Source organism: Rhinolophus ferrumequinum, chromosome 23, assembly GCF_004115265.2.
Source record: "Rhinolophus ferrumequinum isolate MPI-CBG mRhiFer1 chromosome 23, mRhiFer1_v1.p, whole genome shotgun sequence".
Classification (NCBI taxonomy): domain Eukaryota; kingdom Metazoa; phylum Chordata; class Mammalia; order Chiroptera; family Rhinolophidae; genus Rhinolophus; species Rhinolophus ferrumequinum.
Window position 1 is genome coordinate 24,194,850 of NC_046306.1, and position 21,236 is coordinate 24,216,085.

The following is a 21,236-nucleotide window of genomic DNA, read 5'->3' on the forward strand; positions in this document are numbered from 1 at the left end:
GTCGATGATGATTGTAAAGGTCTGATTGCACCTAATGTCACAGTCGCTTCCATGATCCTCATTCTCTGCAGCCCATTTTCCCCTCCTATCACATTTAGGCCATGTGTCTGGGATAATGGAGCAGCTGCTATTTTGGGATTGGTGTGTGTATGTGTGTATGTGTGTGTGTGTGTGATTCTGAGAGGACCATGTATGAAGACCCAGCCCTGGGGGCATCAAGGACCAAGAGAAGGAGCAGCAGGAGCTGTGGGCAGGCAGGTCTCCAGGGAGGAGAGGCATTTAAGCAGAGTCTGTGGAAGCTTCTGGTGGCTCTTTCTCTTAGGGAAGGGAGAGGCAGCAGAGATTGAGGGGGTCACATAGCAGGGAAGCAAAAAAAGAGCTGTGGGTAACGTGTCAACATTTAAAATCTGCTCATCATTCAAGAAATATTACCTGCATGTCTCTTAAGTCCCCACTGTCCTCCTCCTGGGACGCCTGTCATGAGAGGACAGGTAGCCTGTGAGATAGGACTCTGCCACCTCAGCCTTCCTCTCAGGTCCTGACCCCTCCTTCCCCATCCTGTCAATTCTGTCACACAGAGGCTCAGTGGGAACAGCCCTCAGAGCAGCCTACCCAGGGCTTCTCAACATTACTCTAAAGTATGGATTCTTTTTGTCCGAAGGCACCGAGTGAGGAAATAATCTAGAGATGGTCTCCAAGGGAACCACCCACTCAGCTGCCCCTCCTTCAGCCCCTCTGCCCACTTCCTCCACAGAAGCCCTATGACGCTGTGGACACCTTGAGAGCCCTCGATCCGGTTAATCACTTTCAGGACCCCACTTATTTCCTGGGAGTTGGAAACCTCTTAGTGGGATCCCTGAGACTCCTGAGGGTATTGAGAAATGTATGTCACCTTCTCTTAACTCCCTGTGGGCCATGACCCTGTGTGACCTGTGTGCCATTCCCTCCTCCTGACCTTACCCCTTCTGGGACAGCCCTTGGCCTGCCCTCCCTGCCCAACAACTTACAGTCAGGCCTTCAGCTTCCTGTGGGCATAGATGGCAGAGACACCTACTGCCAGCAGCAACTTGGGGCCCAGGAGGAAAGCGATGAGAAAACCTTTAGACATTGCTGAGCCTGGAAACAAGAGACAGGAAAAGCCATTAGAGGGGCCATTTGGGGAGACTATTACCAGGGGCCACCATTTACTCCATCTGAGGTTATCTGGGCTCGTCAATGCTCTGAAGTTTTTGCACCTGCTCAGGCTCAGGCTCAGGCAGAAATCAGGATAAAGAAGATTAAGCCCAGGACTTAATTAGAACAATAGCAGAGCTACAGAGAAGGTTGGATTCTCCACTTCAGTGGGCCTGCTCTGCCTGAATAGGGCCCTCATGGGGGGATATGGGCCCCTGAGGTGTGGGGTGGGGACCTATGGATCCAAGTGCTCAGCAATCTTCAGTCCACTTCTGGGCTGCTGAGGACAATGGCAGCCGCATAGATACTTAGCTCCAAAATTATCCTCTCCAAACTAAAGTAAGAAACAAATAAAAACAGGAAATTACATTCTATACAAAACTAGTTCTCAGTAGTACTTGAAAACATAATATGAAAACTGCAAAATCACTTTGAGTCAAAAAAGAAAAATCACTAAATCTTAGTGCACCATCTGTCACGAGGCTGCCAGCTCACCTCACTCAACCACAGGAAAAAGTACAGGAGAAACAGATGAGGGCAGCTAAGAAAGGGGCCTGAGAATTATTTGGAAATCCTACCCAATATTAAATACACCCTAAATTTGAAATTATTGGATAATTGTCCTGCGAATCAGAGCTCAGATGATAGGAAGGAATTTCAAAGTGTGGCTGATGTACAAGGGTCAGCACAGTCTTCCGGACTCTGTGACTATGTTACCTTACATAGCATACGGTCACGCAGTGGTTATTAAGTTAAGATCTTAAAGTGGGGACATATTCCAGTGGAGCCAACTATATCACAAATATCTTAATAAGTGAAAGAGGGATGCAGGAGAGTCAGGGAAGAGGTTGTGATCTCAGAAGCAGAGCTGACTGATGGGGGGGCCCTAAGCCAAGGAGTGTGGGTGCCTCTAGGGCTGGAAAAGACAGGAAGTTGATTCTCCCCTAGAGGCTCCAGAAGGAACCCAGTGCAATCAACATTGTAGACTTCTGCCCTCTAGGAATGTAAGGTAATAAATTTGAGTTGCCTTAAGGCACTAAACCAGTGGTAATTTGTTACAGTAGCCATAGGAACCTAATACAAGGAGGCAGGGACATTTTCAAAGGACTGAGGTGATTAAAGGGACAGGCACAATTTAAAGTGCATATCTTGTGGGAGAAAGCAAGAAAGAAGGAAGAAGTGCTGCTTGAGTACTAAAGGAAAAAAATGGTGGGGCAGGGAAATTCAGAACTCTAAAAGACAAAAAAAAGAATCAAACACATTACACCACTCAGAACATTTCTTCCACTTTCAAAATGATCCAACAAACCCAAACTCCACTAACATCCCTGGATGGTGCTGTACTGACAGAAAAGAGGTTCATTAATGTGAATTATTGTAAAACACCCCAGTACCACAAACATGACCAGAAAGATGTGCATCCTCACAGCAGGCCCACTGGACAGGACTGCAGTGGGCGGAGCCCTCAGACACGGGCGGAGGTGAGGCACCCAGGGCAGAGGGTGCACTTGGCTCCAGCCAGCCAAGCTAAACACCCCAAAGCATTTCCAGCCTTAGTACTTGGCCAGGGTGCCAGGTCAGGAAACTGAGAGAACCAGGAAGTAGCAGCCTGGTCTGAGCCCAAGCAGGAGGCGGAGACGGAAAAGCAAACCGAAGCCAGTCCAGACCGTGGAGGTGGTGGAGACTCAGTTCTCCTGCTCTCCTGTTCAGTACAGCTCTGAACCCTACGAATGACACCAGGTACGAGCATAAGGAGACTCTGAGAGAGGGAAGAGGAAGGCAGACTGCTGGGGACCTGGGGACTAAAGGAAGAACACAGTGACAAGGCATCATAAGCAGCATTCTCCTAACTCGACAGGCACAGAAGGTTGGCATTAGAAAACAAATTCGAAAATCAGTAATCTACATTCCCACCTCAATAAATGAGAAAAAGAGGAACAAAGTGAACCCATAAAAAGTAGAAATTGTATTACAAAGAGTAGAAATATGAATGAAATTGAAAACGGAGAAACAATTGAGGAAAACCAATGAAAGAAATTGAATTTTTTTAAAAGACAAATAACATTGAAAACTCTACCAAGACTGATGAATTGAAAAAGAGAAATAACATGTTTCCAATATCAGAAATGAAACGGGAGACCCTACAGACATCAAAAGGAAAAAGAGGGACTATTATGAACAACTCTACAGCAGACATTTGACAACATAGAGAAAATGAACAAAATCCCTCAAAACTCACCACCTACCACAATTCACTCAATTTGAAGTGAGTAATGAGAAGAGTCCTAAAGTATTCAAAATCTTTTTCAAACCCGAAAAAGGTGATGTCATGTGAAAATTCTACGAAGCTATTACAGATGTATTGGAACAAATATTCATGCACAAAAAACAGCCATAAAAGAAATTTGGGGAAATTTGGCTATATAGTCACTTTTTATGATATTAGGGAATTATTGTCCATTTTATTAAGTTTGTAATGGTATTGGTTTCTAGAAAAACCGATGACCTTAATCATATACCCACACAATTATGGACTGCATTTGCATTTGGATGTGCATATATGACTAAGTTAGTGGACACATTTATGCACCTTCTGTATAACTCTTATTTTCAGGGCACTGTTTGTCCTCCCCTTCCTATGTTTACTCTCCCAGCAGGCAGTGACATGGACACTAGGTGGCCTACACTGATCCAGCAGGCAGGACATCACCATAGGACATGTTGGGACAAACGTGGGCCTTTGAAAGGTCTTCTGTAGTAAAGACTCCTGGAATCCAGGCCTGATGCCCTCCTGATGTTAAAATCAGGGAGAGAAATGAGACATATTTTCTTTGCACAAAGGGTCTCTATAAGTGCTTAGGGCAACGCCCAGCTGAGGGGGAGCATGTCTCCAATTAGCACATATTTGCCATACAGACTAGGGGTCCGTGTCCTCAGGGACTCAGATGTAGAATCATTAGTTTAGCCCAATCGCCTGGTGTGAGGACAAGAAGTTGTTCCCCAAGTCCCTTCTGTGAAACTCCAAACTCACAGCGAGGTTGAATCAGAAAAGAAGATCAGAGATGAACTGAAATTTTCCTTCCGTAAACTGGCAGGAGGCAATTGTGATTATTGCTGATTCATTGTCATCAATCAAGGGACAAAGGAGGCCCGTGCTGTGGCCACTCATGGTCGCCTGGGGGCCTGGACGAGATGGAAAATTCTGGGATAGAAAAGACACCAGGCAGCAGTGAGAAAGATCAAGGAGGAGGGCGGGGGGCTGACATGAAAGGTCATCGCAGTAACTGTAGGTGAGGAAAGCAAGAGGCAGGGCTGTGAACACGTGATCTCCCTCCTTCCTTCTTTAATGTAAATTGATGCAGTGTATATTGAGCTTTAGGAAGACCTATAATGATAGAAACCAAATTCTTACCTGTGGGTACGCTTGGAGTGTGGGATTTGGGAGGGAAACTCACTTCAAACTTCTACTTCCTAGCTTTAGACTTCCGAATTATTTTTACTAAACACAAATTACTGCTCTTAAAATTTAAAAATAATAAAATTTAAAATCTGGTTAGTTGGAGTGGAGGCCTCACCAGTATTTGTGTCTGACCCCTGGTCCTTCTGGTGGACAGAGGCCTCCAGGGTAAGGTGTTTGGTGACCGCCGGCTGCCCATCATGCTCCACCTGGCAGGTGAGCACCACGTCCTCCCTGTGGGCAGATAAATTCACGAGGAGCCAGTTCATCCCGTTAAAGGTTCCGTCCTTGTTCTCTGTGAGGGTCGTGGCCGTTTCTGATCGGGAGAAGTTTCTGTTTTCCAACCAGCTCAGCTGTAGGCGCCGGGGGTAGAACTTCTTCACCCAGCAGATGACGTTCACCTGGTTCCCTGCCACAGGGTGTTGGGTAACCTCCAGGGTGGGTGGAACTGAAACAGCACAGGGCAGAAGCTCTGACCTCATGGAACAGACATATGACAGGGGAGGGCTCCATAACTTAGCTCCTCCCCCCACAGCAAGGGGACCAAGCAGGACACTGCCAGGCATACAGCAGGTGCTCAAACACTGAGGGTACTCCCTGCATATGAATGAAATCACTAAGAACAGTGCCCTGCACACAGTAGGTGCTCAAGGACTGGTATCTCCTATTAGTGTAATATGAGTGAATTCATAAAACACAGGCCCTGCATGCATCCAGATCGTACTAACTATGGCAAAATAAATGAAATCTCCAAGCACATAGGGACCTTGCTCATTGTAGTTCCTCAGTAATTGGAGTTGCTATTGGTAAAGCAATGAAAGTACCTACACAGTAGTAGCTGTTACGTGGCAGCTGCCATTAAACAGTAGTGAGTGACCAGCTCACCCAGGTGCCTAGTGGTGGGAAGGACAGTGAGGAATTTGATCCCAGGAAATTCCAGGCCTGGAGCAAAAGCAGGGGGAGCAGCAGGCTTGGAGGTTGGGGGCCAGGTGTGGGCTCGTCTGGGTGGGAGGGCATCTACCTCGGATGGTCTCAGACAGGTTGGCAGTCCCACGAAGAGGAGGGCCCCCCCGCAGGGTGACGTGGTCCACCTCGCAGACCAGCTGAGAGCGAACGTCCCCCGGGGCCAGCACCAGCCTGGCTGTGCTGGAGACGCTGTAGGAAGCGCTGTCTCCCTCTGGGTCCACGGAGGTCTGGGAGGCCGGGAGCTCATTCCCTTCTTTGAACCATTTCAGGGTGATGTTTCGGGGGGAGAAGCCGTGGGACTCACAGGTGAAGCTCACTGTCTGCTTAGGTGGGGCCCTCCCCGTGGGGCCCGATACCACGGGGGGAGAGGGTTTGGCTACAAAGGGAACATAATGAACAGTAACCATGATTGTGATTATCACCACTAAGGATAAGCATGTGACACTGTTTAGAAGCTTCTCACGTGTTATTTTTAATCTTTCTAATAATGTAGGGAGGGTGGTGTCATGCGGGGCGGCCTGCAGGGTCTCAGCTCCCACTCCCCCACATAAGAACGCAGGACATGGTGAGGCCAAAAAGGAACACTCACGGAGCCATAGATGGGGGAGTCATACCACTGTATTCTCGCTGGCGGCTGGGTTGGAGACACAGGAAGCAGGAGCCACACTGTTCGCTACCCTCACTGCTCCACTTGCAGGCTCAGCCACCATCTCCTTGCTAGCCCCATTTTTTCCTAACGTAGCCACGGCAGTTATATTAGTGCCCAATGGCTCACTGGTTACAGCTGACGGCCAACTAGCCACAGCTGATGGCCATTTGATCACAGTCGATGGCCATTTACTACCTGAGCCAGCACCTTTTTATGTGAGGCCGAGAGCCTGGAAACTGCTTTTTGGGGCTCTGTCCCCACAGGTGGTGTCCTCATCCTCATCTTACAGAGGAGGATACAAGTCAACCCTAAGTGAGGGGCGGGGCCAACATGCAATTCCAGGCCTGCGTTCATCATCCACGTGCTTTCAGGTGATTCCCACACTCTGGGCCCAGAAACAAAATTACTGATCGGTCTCACTTGTCATCTTAACTGTTCCTAGCTCTCCTGAAATCCTCACAGACCCCTGAACAGAAGCTGTGATTATCACCACTTCCCAGATCAGGAACCTGAGGACTTGAGGAAACGGAGACTTGCCAAGACCACAGAGTGATGGGAAAATGGCCCCATTGCTCCCTGGTGTCCTGATACCATCCTGCAAAGGTTGTGTGATTCTCCACATTGTGAAGGTGAGGACACTGAGGCCCAGCAATAAGAACTGAGCCACTACCTTGAAATATCACCTGACACGAGGTGCTACTCTGTGCTGGGGGTTCACACAGAGTCCCTGAAATCCTTCCAGCTCTCCTTAAAAGGAGTCCATGATTGTCACCATTTGACAGATGAGAAAACTGAGGCTGAGAGAAATAAAGGGACAGTCTCCTAACCCCCATTGTGTCCCACAGGTATTTTTGGGGCGTCACATCCTTTCACATCTATCAGCAGAGCACATGCCCCACTTTCATGTTCTCCACACTCATGACCATCCCCGCTTTTTCTCTTTGAGATTCTTGCCTTCAAGGAATTATAGGGAGAACCACCCCCGAGTGCCCAGGCCTGAGCTGAGGACTTTGTAGCCATAAGCGGAAGATATAGGCTTCTGACAACTGGGTCTAGAATATGACCGCTTGCTCACGCGGGGCCACGGGAGCCTCTAGGAAATCCTTCCCCCTCCTCATCCTTACTCTGCAGAGTCAGGAACTAGCATGCGGGGTGTTGCTGGGGTGGGAGTGGCTCCTCTCTGTTCTCTCTAGGCCACTGTCCCCAGGCTGCTCCTGCAGGCTGCTCAGTTAAGAAAAAAACACCATGAAAATGGGGAAAAAAGACTACTGAATGCTTCAAATTTTTTTATTAAAGTATAGTTGTCATTGAATATACTATTAGATGTAAAAAATACTGATTAGACATGTATACGTACAATATGATTACCATATTACGTCTAGTAACCCTCTGTCACCGTGCAAACTTATGATATTTCTGTCAGTATTCCCCATGGAGCACATTACGTCTCTGTGAGTTATTTATGTTATAACTGGAATATTGCACTGCTTTTCCCATTCCCAGTTTTCCTCCATTCCACAACAACACTCCTTCTCTGGCAACCATCAGTTTTTCTGTATCTATGAGTCTGTTTTTGTTGTGTTTTTGTTTTTTATTTGTTTAGACTCCGTATATAAGTGAGATCATATGATTATTTGTCTTTCTTTATCTGTCTTACTCCACCTAGCATAGTACCCTCTAGGTCCATCCGTGTTGTCACAAATGACAAGACTAAATGCTTGGGCTTCAGTCTTGGCTCCCAGACCTGCTTACAAGTAAGGTCCCCTCTCCAAGCGTTAGTGTCCTCATCTGTGTAAAGGAGCAGCAGATACCCTCAGAGTGCTGGTCATGAGAGTAAATGCCACGAGGAAGATACAGCATCTGGCAAACTGCTGTTCCCTGCCCTGCCTGCATCCCTACTTTCTCATCCAGGGCAATGTCTCAGTAGGTAATTTGGGGAAAGGAATGAACTCTCAGGAGGCAGCAGATCTGAGTGGTGATGGAGCCACTTACTATTACCTGTGACTACCTAGCCAAGGGATGCACCATTAGGAGGAACTCCTGTGATATCTGCAAATTCAAGACAAAGTCACCTTCCTGGCCATGTCCAAGGATATTGGGGGAGACTCCGTTGCTCTCACATCTAGGACAGGTATGTGGTTATATGCACACAATTTGAAGTCCATGTCCCCTCTAACCTAGCAATGCCACTTTGACTGGGCCTCTCCCTCATGATTATGGTGACACATGGAAACAGTTATCCCCTGTAGCACTGTATTAATAACCGAAAGTCGGGAATAACTTATATCCATCAACAGAAGTGTGTAAATGCACAATGCTGTCTCCATTCGCTGGAGTGTTAGGCAGCTGTTGAACAATGGGGAATTCTAGGTGCTCATATGGATGCCTGATTTGGGTGATGTGGCTGATGGTTGGGACAGGTCCCCAATCACCTCAGGCCTTAGTGTCTGAATGTGAGGGAAACCAATGAAAAGGATGAGTCTGGCTCTTGGTTAAATGCTTCAGTATACTGAGCTTTTATTCTATGCCTAGTATGTGCCAGGTTTTTCCATGGAGAGAGAGTCCAGAGCCGGGACAAGAAGGAGCCAGCCTAGAATCAGATCAGACTCTGGAACAATCCCCTCATGTCCTGGCCCTGTGACCATGGGCAAGGCCCCTGTCACCTCTTGGCCTCAGCTCCCAACTGTGCATAGCGGTAGGTTAGGCTGATCTAAAGGTCCTTCGAGTGCTGACATTCCAGGATTCAGGATCCTGGGCCTCTGGTAGAAAATCCTCATTAAGCATGTTTGCTGCCTCAGTGGGGTGACCCCTAAGTCACCCACATGGGGGTATCCTCCCTGGGTGAGGGACATTCTAAGACAACCCAGCCGTGCTCAGAGCCTTCAGTGACTAGGTGAGTTGGTGCCAGAATTACAGGAATGTTTTCCGGAAATACGTACAGTGACGACCCAAACGCTGGGCATCTCCTCCCACCTGGCTGTCAGAACAAACACTGAGTCGGTGCCTTTTAAGAATTTCTCTCAGTGTGATCGTTCTGAAGTTGAAATAAAGAAACATGTTCTCCGTTGCACCTTATTCTTCATTGTTGCTCAAAGAATGGAGGTCATTCTTATTGAATTGTCACCCACTAAGGGACAAAGGAGGCTAACACCGTACTCACCACTCACTGTGAGCCGAGTGCCTGCTCCAGACTTAAACTCCACGTCGTCAGCGTCTCCTCTCTGGAACTTCACACAGTAGTAGGTACCAGTGTCTACGGGGGTGGTGTTACTGATGCGGATGGAATAGTCTGTGTTGTTTCTCTTTGTGGTGTCTGCAACAGTTGTTACTCGAGGGAAGCGGGCTCCCTCATTTACTTTGAAACTGTAGATTGGCTCCCGGCCTGGCCCTGTCCCCCTGAACCACCGGGTGGGCCCCACAGGGAGCAGGGCGGTCATGGTGCAGGGCAGAGTGACCGTCTCTCCAGCTGCGACCCACACTGACATCTGAGGCTGAATCACCTGCAGCTCCTTCTCACCTGCCCCTCCTGGAGAGAAACACAGAACAGTTATTTATTCATCCTTATTTGATCCTGTAGGTTTTGTCGAGTGTTTATCAACAACAGCTTTCACTGACTGAGCCCACTCTGTGAGTGGGCCTTGAGCTCAGTACATGGCATGTGTCATCCTGAGAAACACTCACAATGAGACGGTAAGTGAAACTGTAACAATGAGGAAACTAAGGCAGAGAGAGGTTAAATGATTGGCAGAGAGTGGGCGTGAGTGCTCAGTGCTATCTGGAACTATCATTGCTTCCCTAAATATTTCTGGCTCTGCACCTGATGGCGTTACGGAGAGTAGCACTGCTGGATGTTTGCACAGGTGACACAATGAGACTTCTTTAGACCACTGAGTTGTCAGCAGAGGTCATGAATTTTGTGCAATATGCTTTTAACTGCAAGAACATCTATGGATCAACCTTCCTCTCCCACAAAGTTCCACATGCTATGAAAATATCTGCTCCATCAGCCTGGAAAGTTGAGTGACAGTGATGTGCAGAGTTCCCAACAAACACTGAACTTGTCGAGTAAATAAGAAGTGAAACATTATTTCAATGTCTTGAGATTCTTTTCCCACTAGCATAATCATATTATATTAGTTTCCTAAGGTTGCTTGAAGAAAATACCAAAATCCTAATGGTTGAAAACAACAGAGATTTATTATCTCTTAGTTTTGGAGGTCAGAGTGCAAACGTGGTGTTCCTGGGCTAAAATCCATGTCATCAAGTTGCATCCCTTTTGTAGCCTCTGTTCCTTGCCTTTCCAAATTCTAGAGGCTGCCACACGCTTTTTTTAGTGTTCCCATCTTCCTATCTCTCCAACCTCTTATTTCCATTGTCACTTTTCCTTCTCTAAATTTGACTTTTCTACCTCCTTTTTATAGGGACTCTTGTGATTATATAGTGTCAACACTATTATCTAGGATAATCTTTCCATATCAAGAATTGTAATTTAATTACTTCTCTAAAATCTATTTTGCCATATAAAGTAAAATATTCCCAGTTTCTTCGTGTTAGGACATGGACCTCTTTATGTGTGTGTATGGGGGGTTCTATTGTTCTGTTTACCACTCACATCTCTCTTGACTGTTACAGAAACCAGTTGTTATAACAAAAAAACTTATGCTGTGGCAATGTCACACAATATGAATGGCAAGACAACTTAGTTGAATTAGAAGAAGAACCATGCTAGCAGTGCACTTGTGAAACAGTTTGCAAAATAAAAGTTGAAATCAATTAAGAAGTTACGTGATATTTTCACAACTGCGAAGAAATCAAACAACACAATCAAAAGATCAATAGTCAAAGAAGAAATCATAGGAGTGTTTAGAGAACAGACTGAGGCTACTGAGAATGAAAACACAACTACCGAAACCTGTGATGCAGCAAAAGCAGGGGTAGAGGTAACTTTACATCTGTAAATGCAGACATTTAAAAAGGGAAATGATCATAAATTAATATACCTTTAGAAATTAGAAAAAGAAGAGAAAGAATTAATCCAAAATTTAAGGTAGCAGAAGGAAGGAAATAATAAAAATTAGTGCAGAGATAAAGAAATTATGAATAGTGAAACAACAGAGAAAATCAACAAAACTATGAGAGATTCTTGAAAAACATAAACACATTTCAAAAAACTTTCATTAGATTGACTCAGAAAAAAACAGAAGACACAAGTAACTAAAGTCAGAAAAAATTAAAGGACATTCGTACAATTTTACTGGGAAAAAAGGCTATAGTAGAGTACTATGAACAATTGTACAACAATAAATTTGATAATGCAAAGAAAATGGACAAATACCTAGAAACACAGAACTTACCAAGACTGAATCATGAAAAAATAGAAAATCTGAATAGACCTGTTAGCAATAAGGATATTGAATGAATAACCAAATGTCTCCCAACAAAGGACAGCCCAACATCATTTGGCTTCACTGGTGAACTCTACCAAACATTGAAAGAAAAACTAACTCTAATCCTCTACAAACTCTTCCAAAAATTTCAGAAGAAAGGAAGACTTATTTACTTATTTAGAGTCATTCTGAGACTCATTCTCAGGACAGCATTATCCTGAACACAACGCCAGGCAAAAGCACTATAAGGAAACTACAGACCAATACCTCTTATGAAAATTGATGCAAGAAACCTAAACAAAACATTAGCAAACCGAATCCAACAATATATTAAAAGAATTATACATCACAACTAACTGGGATTAATTCCTGGAGATAAAGATGGTTCAACATATGAAAACCTAACAATATAATGTAGCACATTAATAGAATGAAGGACCAAAAAAACCAAGTGATCATCTCATTTGCTTCAGAAAAGCATTTGACAAAACTCAACATTTTTCATGATAAAAATGATCAATAAACTAGGAATACATGGAAACTTCCACAAAATGATAAAATCATATACGAAAAACTTACCACTAATATCATACTTCATAGTGAAAATCTGAACGCTTTTCCTGGAATATCACAAAACAAGGCAGGGATGCCCACTTTTGCCGCTGATATTCAACAAAATAATTAAAGTTCCAGAAAGAGCAATTAGATAAAAAAATAAATAAATAAAAGGTATTCAAATTGGACAGAAACAAATAAAACTATATCTGTGTGCCCATGACATGACTTTATATGTAGCAAACCTCATGGTTCCACATTTACCCACATATGTGCACAAAACTCTGTTAGAACTAATACATGATTTCAGCAATCTTGCGGGATACAAATCAACACAAAAAACTCAGGTGCTTTCTATACAATTATGATGAAAAATCCAAAAAGAAATTAAGCATATAATTCCCTTTACAACAGCATCAAAAAGTATCAAATGTGCAGGAGTAAATTTCATCATTGAGATGGAAGACTCATACAATGAAAAGTAGAAACATTGCTGAAAGAAATTGAACAAGACATATATAAATGGAAAAACACTTTGTGTTCATGGATTAGAAGAGTTAATATTGTTTAAATGTCAATAGTACCTAAAGCACTTAACAAATTCAATCAAAACCTCAATGGCATTTTCTGCAGAAAGGAAAAGCCTGTTTTAAAATTCAAGTGAAATTCCAAACAGCCCCAAATAACAAAAATACCTTGAAAGATAACGTAGTTCGGCGAGTCACACTTACTGATTTAAAAACTTTCGAAAAAACTACAGTAATCAAAGTAGTGTGCTACTCACATTAAAACAGATATACAGACCAACGGATTAGAATAGAAAGCCTGGAAATAAATCCTCAAATATATGGTGAAATGATTTTCAACATGGGGGCCAAGACCATTCAATGGGGAAAGGACGGTATTTCAACACATGATGCTGCATTAGCCACATCAAAAGAATGAAGCTGAACTCAAATCTTACGTCACATACAAAAATGAAATTACAATGGATCAGAAACCTAAATATAAGTGCTAAAACTATAAAATTGTTAGAAAAAAACACAGGTCAAACTCTTCATGACTTGGATTTGGCAATGATTTCTTGGATATGAGATCAAAGTCACAGGGTAACAAAAGAAAAACATACATAAAGTGGACTTTATACAAACTGAAAGCTTTAGTGCATCAGACAATACTATCAAGAGTGTGAACAACAAAATGACGGCATGAGGTGAACCTCTGGAAATCTCCCCTGGAATTTATAACAAATTGAAAAACTATAACTCCACAAAGGACTCCCTGCACAGCAGACATGCAAGACGAAGAGGCCCACTACTGAATTCACCTAAAGTGGGCAAATCACGCAAGCAGGGGAGGTGGGAAGGGAGAAGTGCGGAGACGGAGCCACGCGGGTACAGGACACAGACCTAGATCAGTGCTCCCAGTTTGCTGCATCCCAGAACTACCACAGCTGCAGGAGAGGGAAGAACTCGGACGGCTAGGGCTCCGCTTATGGCCCACAGGACTGAGGGGACAGCATATAACACGACTGAACCCAATGCTCACGGCAGAGACCTCAGAGAAAAGACTGAGGGAAGAAGGCTGAAAATGGTGATTTAAGCCCTCACTGCTGAGCAGAGAACGGAAGCCTTAGGCACTGAGACTAGCCGCCCCCTCCTTACTTTCCCAAGCTCGCCCCGCCCCCATCTGCCCAGTGCGGAACAGTAGCAGTGTCAGATCAAAAGAACAGAATATTTGCAGTTCTGAGAACTGTGGTCCGCAGACATAGATTCGCAGCCCAACTAGTTCCGGCAGAGGGGAGGGAGCTGTGGAGGCAGGACCGGCTGTGGTGGTGGGCGCCACCATTGCTCTGGGCCACCTCTCACAACTCACCACGCCCCTGTCCACACCTATCTGGGCGGATCCCTGCAGGACTAAACAGAACTGCTGAAACACACGGGCTCTGAATCTGATGCAGGAAGAGCTTTGGAACTTCAAAAGCTCTCCGCACCCCCACACGGACACTGAGCCCTGTGACCCAAGCGAACTATTAACAGAGGAGAAGCCCATCTCCCAGGAATCCCCCCATTGTGTGAGAAGCTGGAATAGTGCAGAGAAAACATAGCACGACCATGTGAGAGAGAATAAGAGACTACAGTCAGAGAGAAAATGAAACAGTCTACAAACACGTACTGGAAAAACAAAAGAAAGACCTCTTCCTATCAACCTGTTGCAGAACCCACCCTGTAGATGTCTAGGAAGAGAAATAACAAATCATTAATTGCCATGAATAAACAAGGCAACAAGACAGCTCAGAAAGAAAGTGAAAAGTCTCCAGAAAATGAACTTAAAGATATGGAAATATGTGACTTAAAATGACAGAGAATTCAACAATACAGTTCTGAAAAAACTCAATGAGATGCAAGAAAACACAGAAAGGCAGTTTAATGAACTCAGAAACACAATCAAAGAACAACATGAACAATTTACCAAAGAGATTGAAATTTTTATAAAGAACCACATAGAATTTCTGGAGATTAAGAACTCAATAGAAGAAATGAAGAATGAAATAGCCAGCTTAGGTAGTAGAGGTGACCAGATGGAGGAAAGAATCAGTGACATAAAATATAGAAACGTGGAAATGACACGGATGGAAGAAGAGACTTGAGACTTAAAAGAAATGAAAGAACTTTACAAGAACTTTCAAGCTCCATCAGAAAGAGCAATATAAGAATAATGGACATACCAGCAGGAGAAGAAAGAGAGAAGGGAACAGAGAGTATATTCAAACAAATAGTCGATGAGAACTTCCAAAACTTGTTGAAAAAACTGGATCCTTGAATTCAAGAAGCAAATAGAACACCTAATTACCTCAACCTGGACAGGCCTTCTCCAAGGCACATTTTATTGAAGCTGTCTAAAATCAATGACAAAGAAGGAAACCTCAAGGCAGCCAGGGAAAAGAAGACGGTAACCTACAAAGGAAAGCCCATTAGATTATCATCAGATTTCTCAGCAGAAACACTACAAGCCAGGAGGGAGTGGAACCAAATATTCAAACTATTGAAAGAGAGAAATTATGAGCCAAGAATAATATACCCAGCAAAGATATCCTTTAGGTATGAAGGAGAAATAAAGACCTTTCCAGACATACAGAAGCTGAGAGAATTTCCTAATACACAACCTGCACTACAAGAAATACTAAAGGAGGTTATTCGACCACCATCAACAGGGACAACTTGTCGTAACCAAAACATGAAAAGGGGGAGAGTAAAGGCCTGAACTGGAATATGGGAATGGAGAAAGTAGGCATTCTGAAAAAAATGGAATACTCTAAATATCAAACTTTCTTTTACATAAGCGTAAGGGTAACCACTCAAAAAAATCCGGAACTGAAATATATACTGTAATAAAAAGAAACAAAGGGAAACATCATAGAATACCGCCACACAGAAATAATAGACAACAATAAAAAGGCAAAGAAATAATGGAGACACAGTCTTACCAGAAAACTGAAGATAGAATTATAGGAAATCCTCACATATCAATAATCACCCTAAAGGTAAATGGACTGAACTCACCAATAAAAAGGCACAGAGTAGCACATTGGATCAAAAAAACTAAACCCAACTATATGCTGTCTCCAAGAGACACATCTCAGCTACAAGGACAAGCATAGACTGAAAGTGAAAGGGTGGAAATTGACACTTCAAGCAAATGGTATCCAGAGAAAATCAGGTGTGGCTATACTGATATCAGATGAAACAGACTTGAGGGTGAAAAAGTTAACAAGAGACAAAGACGGACATTTCATAATGGTAAAGGGGACTATACAACAAGAAGACATAACATTCATCAATATTTATGCGCCCAATCAGGGAGCACCGAAATATACCAAGCAACTACTAACAGAACTAAAGGGAGAAATTGCCCAAAACACAATTATACTAGGGGACTTAAATACATCATTGACAGCTATGGATAGATCATCCCAAACAGAAAATAAATAACGAAATAGCAGCCCTAAATGACACATTAGATGAAATGGACATAATTGACATATATAGAGCACTCCATCCTAAAACATCAGACTATACATTTTTTTTCTAGTGTACGTGGAACATTCTCAAGGATGAACCATATATTGGGACACAAAACCAGCCTCAGGAAATTTAAGAAGATTGAAATCATACCAAGCATCTTCTCTGATCACAAGGCTTTGAAATTGGATATAAATTGCAAAAAGGAAGCAGGAAAAATCACAAATACATGGAGATTAAACAACATACTTTTAAAGAACGACCAGTCAAAGAAGTTAGAAGAGAGATCAAAAGATACATAGAAACAAATGAGAATGAAAATACATCCTACCAAAATTTTTGGGATGCAGCAAAAGCAGTTTTAAGAGGGAAATTTATATCATTACAGGCCTATCTCAAGAAACAAGAAAAATCCCAAATAAATAACCTCACGTTACACCTTAAAGAACTAGCAAAAGAAGAACAAATGAAACCCAAGGTCAGCAGAAGAAAGGAAATAATAAAAATCAGAGCAGAACTAAATGAAATAGAGAACAAAAAAAACAATAGAAAAAGTTAACGTGACAAAGAGCTGGTTCTTTGAAAAGATTAACAAAATTGACCAACACTTGGCTAGGCTCACTAAGATAAAAAGAGAGAAGACACTAATAAACAAAATCAGAAATGAAAAAGGGGAAGTTATCACGGATGCCACAGAAACACAAAGGATCATCCAAGAACACTATGAAGGACTATATGCCACCAAGTTCAATTACCTAGAAGACATGGACAAGTTCTTAGAAACATATAGCCTTCCTAGGCTGAACCATGAAGAACTGGAAAATCTAAACAGACCGATCACCAGTAACGAAATTGAATCAGTCATCCAAAACCTTCCCAAAAGCAAAAGTCTGGGACCAGATTGCTTCACTAGTGAAGTCTACCAAACCTTCAAAGAGGATCTAATACCAATCCTGCTCAAACTTTTCCAAAAACGTGAAGGAGAGACAGTACTCCTTAACTCATTTTATGAGGCCAACATTACCCTGATACAAAAACCTGGTAAGGACAACACAAAAAATGAAAACTGCAGACCAATATCTCTGATGAATACAGATACAAAAATCCTCAACAAAATTCTAGCAAATTGAATGCAGCAATACATTAAAAAGATTATTCATCACGACCAAGTGGGGTTCATCCCAGGGGCACAAGAATGATTCAACATACGCAAATCCATCAATGTGACACATCACATAAACAAAATAAAGGACAAAAATCATATGATGATATCAATTGATGCAGAAAAAGCATTTGACAAGATAAAATATCCATTTATGATTAAAACACTTAATAAAATAGATAGAAGGAAAATACCTTAACATAATAAAGGCCATATATGACAAACCCCCAGCTAATCTCGTAATTAATGGTGAAAAACTGAAGCCCTTTGCTCTACGTTCAGGATCATGACAGGGCTGTCCCCTATCACCTCTGCTTTTCAACATAGTGTTGGAAGTCCTCACCAGAGCAATCAGGCAAGAGAAAGAAATAAAAGGCACCCAAATCGGGAATGAATAAGTTAAATTGTCACTCTTTGCAGATGACATGATGCTATATGTAGAAAACCCTAAAGACCACCAAAAAAGCCATTAAAAACGATCAACGAATATAGTAAAGTTGCCGGCTACAAAATCAACGTACAAAAGTTCATTGCATTCCTATATATTAACAATGAAATCTCAGAAAAAGAAATTAAAAAAAAATTCCTTTTGCAATTGCAGCAAAAAGAATAAAATACCTAGGAATAAACTTAACCAAGGATGTGAAAGACCTATATGTTGAAAACTATAAAACATTTTGAAAAGAAATTGAAGAAGACACAAAGAAATGGAAAGACATTCTGGGCTCATGGATTGGAAGAATCAACATAGTTAAAATGGCCGTATCACCCAAAGCAATATACAGATTTCATGTAATCCCCATCAAATTCCCAATGGCATTTTTTTTAAATAAATAGAACAAAAAATCATCAAATTTGTTTGGAACCACAAAAGACCCCAAATAGCCAAAGCAATCTTAAGTAAAAAGAACAATGCTGGAGGTATCACACTCCCTGACTTTAGCTTGTACTACAGGGCAACAATAATAAAAACAGCATGGTGTTGGCAGAAAAACAGACACATAGACCAAGGGAATAGAATTGAGAACTCAGAAATGAAACCACATAAATGTGGACAGATAATTTTTGACAAAGAAGCAAAAAAACATACAATGGAGAAGATAGCCCCTTCAATAAATGGTGCCGGCAGAATTGGAAAGCCATGTGCAATAGAATAAAACTGGACTGCTATCTGTCACCATGTACCAAAATCAATTCAAAATGTATTGAAGACTTAAGCATAAGACCTGACACAATAAATTGCATAGAAGAAAACATAGGTACTAAACTTATGGATCTTGGGTTCAAAGAGTGTTTTATGAATTTGATTCCAAAGGCAAGGGAAGTAAAAGCTAAAATAAGTGAATAGGACTATATCAAACTTAAAAGCTTCTGCACGGCAAAAGAAACCATTGACAAAATAAAGAGGCAACCAACTGAATGGGAGAAGATTTTTGCAAACAGTGCCTCCAATAAGGGGCTAATATCCAAAATATACAAGGAACTCATGCAACTCAACAACAAATAAGCAAACAATCCAACTGAAAAATGGGCCGAGGACCTGAAGAGACATTTCTCCAAAGAGGACATACAAATGGCAAATAGACATATGAAAAAATGCTCGACATCACTAATCATCAGAGAAATGCAAATAAAAACCACAATGAGATATCACCTCACCCCAGTTAAAATGGCTATCATCAACAAGACAAATAATAACAAGTGTTGGAGAGGCTGTGGAGAAAAAGGAACCCTCATACACTGTTGGTGGGAATGCAGATTGGTGTAGCCACTATGGAAGGCAGTGTGGAGGTTCCTAAAATAATTATGAATAGAATTACCATATGACCCAGCAATCCTTCTCCTGGGTATCTACCCAAAAAATCTGAAAACATTTATCCATAAAGACAAGTGTGCTCCAATGTTCATTGCAGCTTTATTTACGGTGGCCAAGACATGGAAACAACCAAAATGTCCTTCGATAGATGATTGGATAAAGAAGTTGTGGTATATATACACAATGGAATACTATTCGGCGGTAAGAAAAGTTGAAATAGAACCATTTGTGACAACATGGATGGATCTTGAGATTATAATGCTAAGCGAAATAAGTTTGACAGAAAAAGCAGAGAACCATATGATTTCAGTGTTTTGTGGTATATAAACCAAAAACAAAAGAACAAGACAAACAAATGAAGAAACAAAAATTCATAGACACGGACAATAGTTTAGTGGTTACCAGAGGGTAAGGGGGTGGGGGGTGGGAGATGAGGGTAAAGGGGATCAAATACATGGTGATGGAAGGAGAACTGACTCTGGGTGGTGAACATACAATGGGATTTATAGATGATGTGATACAGAATTGTACACCTGAAATCTATGTAATTTTACTAACAATTGTCACCCCAATAAACTTTAATTGAAAAAAAAAAGAGTTTGTGGGAGGGTAAGTGGTAATTTTGAGAAGTAGAAAACAATGGAGGGTTTCTGAGAGAAAGAGAGAACTAAACTATTGTTCATTATCATTTCCTGTAGACTGAAAACAATTTGAAGAGAATGAGGAAAGACATTTCAAAAATCCTGTGTGTGCAGAGGCCCTTCCTCACACCCATTTATACAGACACACACACACACACACACACACACACACATGTATTCACAAATATGTATAAAGTGTGGCCTATCATGCTGGTTTACAGGTTGTTTTGAGGTTTAAATTAAATTATAATACATATTAAAAGCTCATTACAATTTGGCACAGAGGAACAATCCAACACATCATTAACAAAAGTTCACGAGTGCAGACAGCAGAATTTGAACTCTGGTATATCTGAATGGCATGATGGATGATGAGTAGTCTTTGGTTTTCCTTCTCTGTATTTTTTTATTTTTCTGCTATCAGTCTCGACTGATAAGAATGAACTTGAGTCCTGGCTGAACCACCGCCTTACAGAGGTGACATTGGACAAGTTACTCTCTGCCTCGGTTTCCCCTTCTGTGAATCAGAGCTGAGCGATGTAAGTATCACGCAGCGATATCGTTAGGATTGGACAAGTTACATCACAAAGTTGTCACTGTTATGGTTTGAGTGTCATCTGTTTTGATGCCTCTGGTAACTAGGTGCATACAATGGATCCACCAAAAATGCTCAGATCCCTGATTTCATGCTGCTGTCAGGTAATGCCCAGCCTTTGGCCTTCTGTGGCAGTACTGGGTGACACACCCCTGCTTATCTGGAGGCCCTAATGTGCTGAGGCTGGGGAAGGCCCAGGGAACAGGGAGAGGGGATTCTAACCTGTGCTCACCTGTGAGTCCCAGCAGTAGAGTCAGCAGCAGGCAAGGAGGGGGGTGGACCCAGGAGGCAGGGACGGTCATCCTGGAGGCCTGAGCAGGCAGCTCTGTCCACATGTGAGCTGGGAGAACCGGACTCTCTGCTCTGTGAGAGGAGCGAAGCCCCGCCTCCTGTGATAGAAAAGGAAGTGTCCAGAGTGGGTTGAAATGGCTGTGAGACAGTCGCCTACTTCTAGATTCTGGATAGTTCCTGCTTCTAGATTGTGAAATAGAACCAGGCAGTGAAGGCAGCTACGTTGTGAGAAATTACTCATCTTAGTGGTTTCACAGACACTTGGAGAGGCCCACAGTGCTTCACCCCTGCCTGGGCCCCTCACCCCATCTGAGGTCTTCATGGTGACACCCCATTTGGGAGCCCAGGCCAAGAAGGGTCCTTGGTTGTCGTTTGCGTCCCAAACTCCCAAGCCCAGGACCCTAGAATGTCGCCAGCTTACGGCCTCATCTGCAAAAGCCTCGCCAAGAGCTACTCAGCTGGAGGAAGCAAGGCACTTCATCAGGGCTCAGTGTGGGAGGGAACCAGGTCTTCTGTTGAAAT

General features: G+C 42.8%; 1 protein-coding gene across 1 annotated transcript; it reads right to left on the reverse strand.

The window, feature by feature from the left end:
* Window positions 1–1,009: 1,009 nt before the first annotated feature.
* Window positions 1,010–20,800, reverse strand: LOC117015977 (signal-regulatory protein beta-1-like). Its single transcript, XM_033094948.1, has 5 exons — window positions 20,656–20,800; window positions 9,406–9,771; window positions 5,652–5,972; window positions 4,749–5,078; window positions 1,010–1,116 (listed from the first exon to the last, which is right to left on the reverse strand). Exons 1-5 carry the CDS (start codon window positions 20,756–20,758, stop codon window positions 1,010–1,012), a joined length of 1,227 nt encoding a protein of 408 aa, XP_032950839.1. The 5' UTR covers window positions 20,759–20,800.
* Window positions 20,801–21,236: the final 436 nt, after the last annotated feature.

Excerpts from the sequence above, each read along its gene's own strand:
- LOC117015977 (XM_033094948.1), bottom strand. The coding sequence starts at position 20,758 with ATGTGGACAGAGCTGCCTGCTCAGGCCTCCAGGATGACCGTCCCTGCC. Across the intron at positions 5,079-5,651 it reads CCTGTCTGAGACCATCCGAG|TTCCACCCACCCTGGAGGTT; the intron begins GTAGATGCCCTC and ends GTGCTGTTTCAG. Across the intron at positions 1,117-4,748 it reads GGGGTCAGACACAAATACTG|GCTCAGCAATGTCTAAAGGT; the intron begins GTGAGGCCTCCA and ends TCTTGTTTCCAG.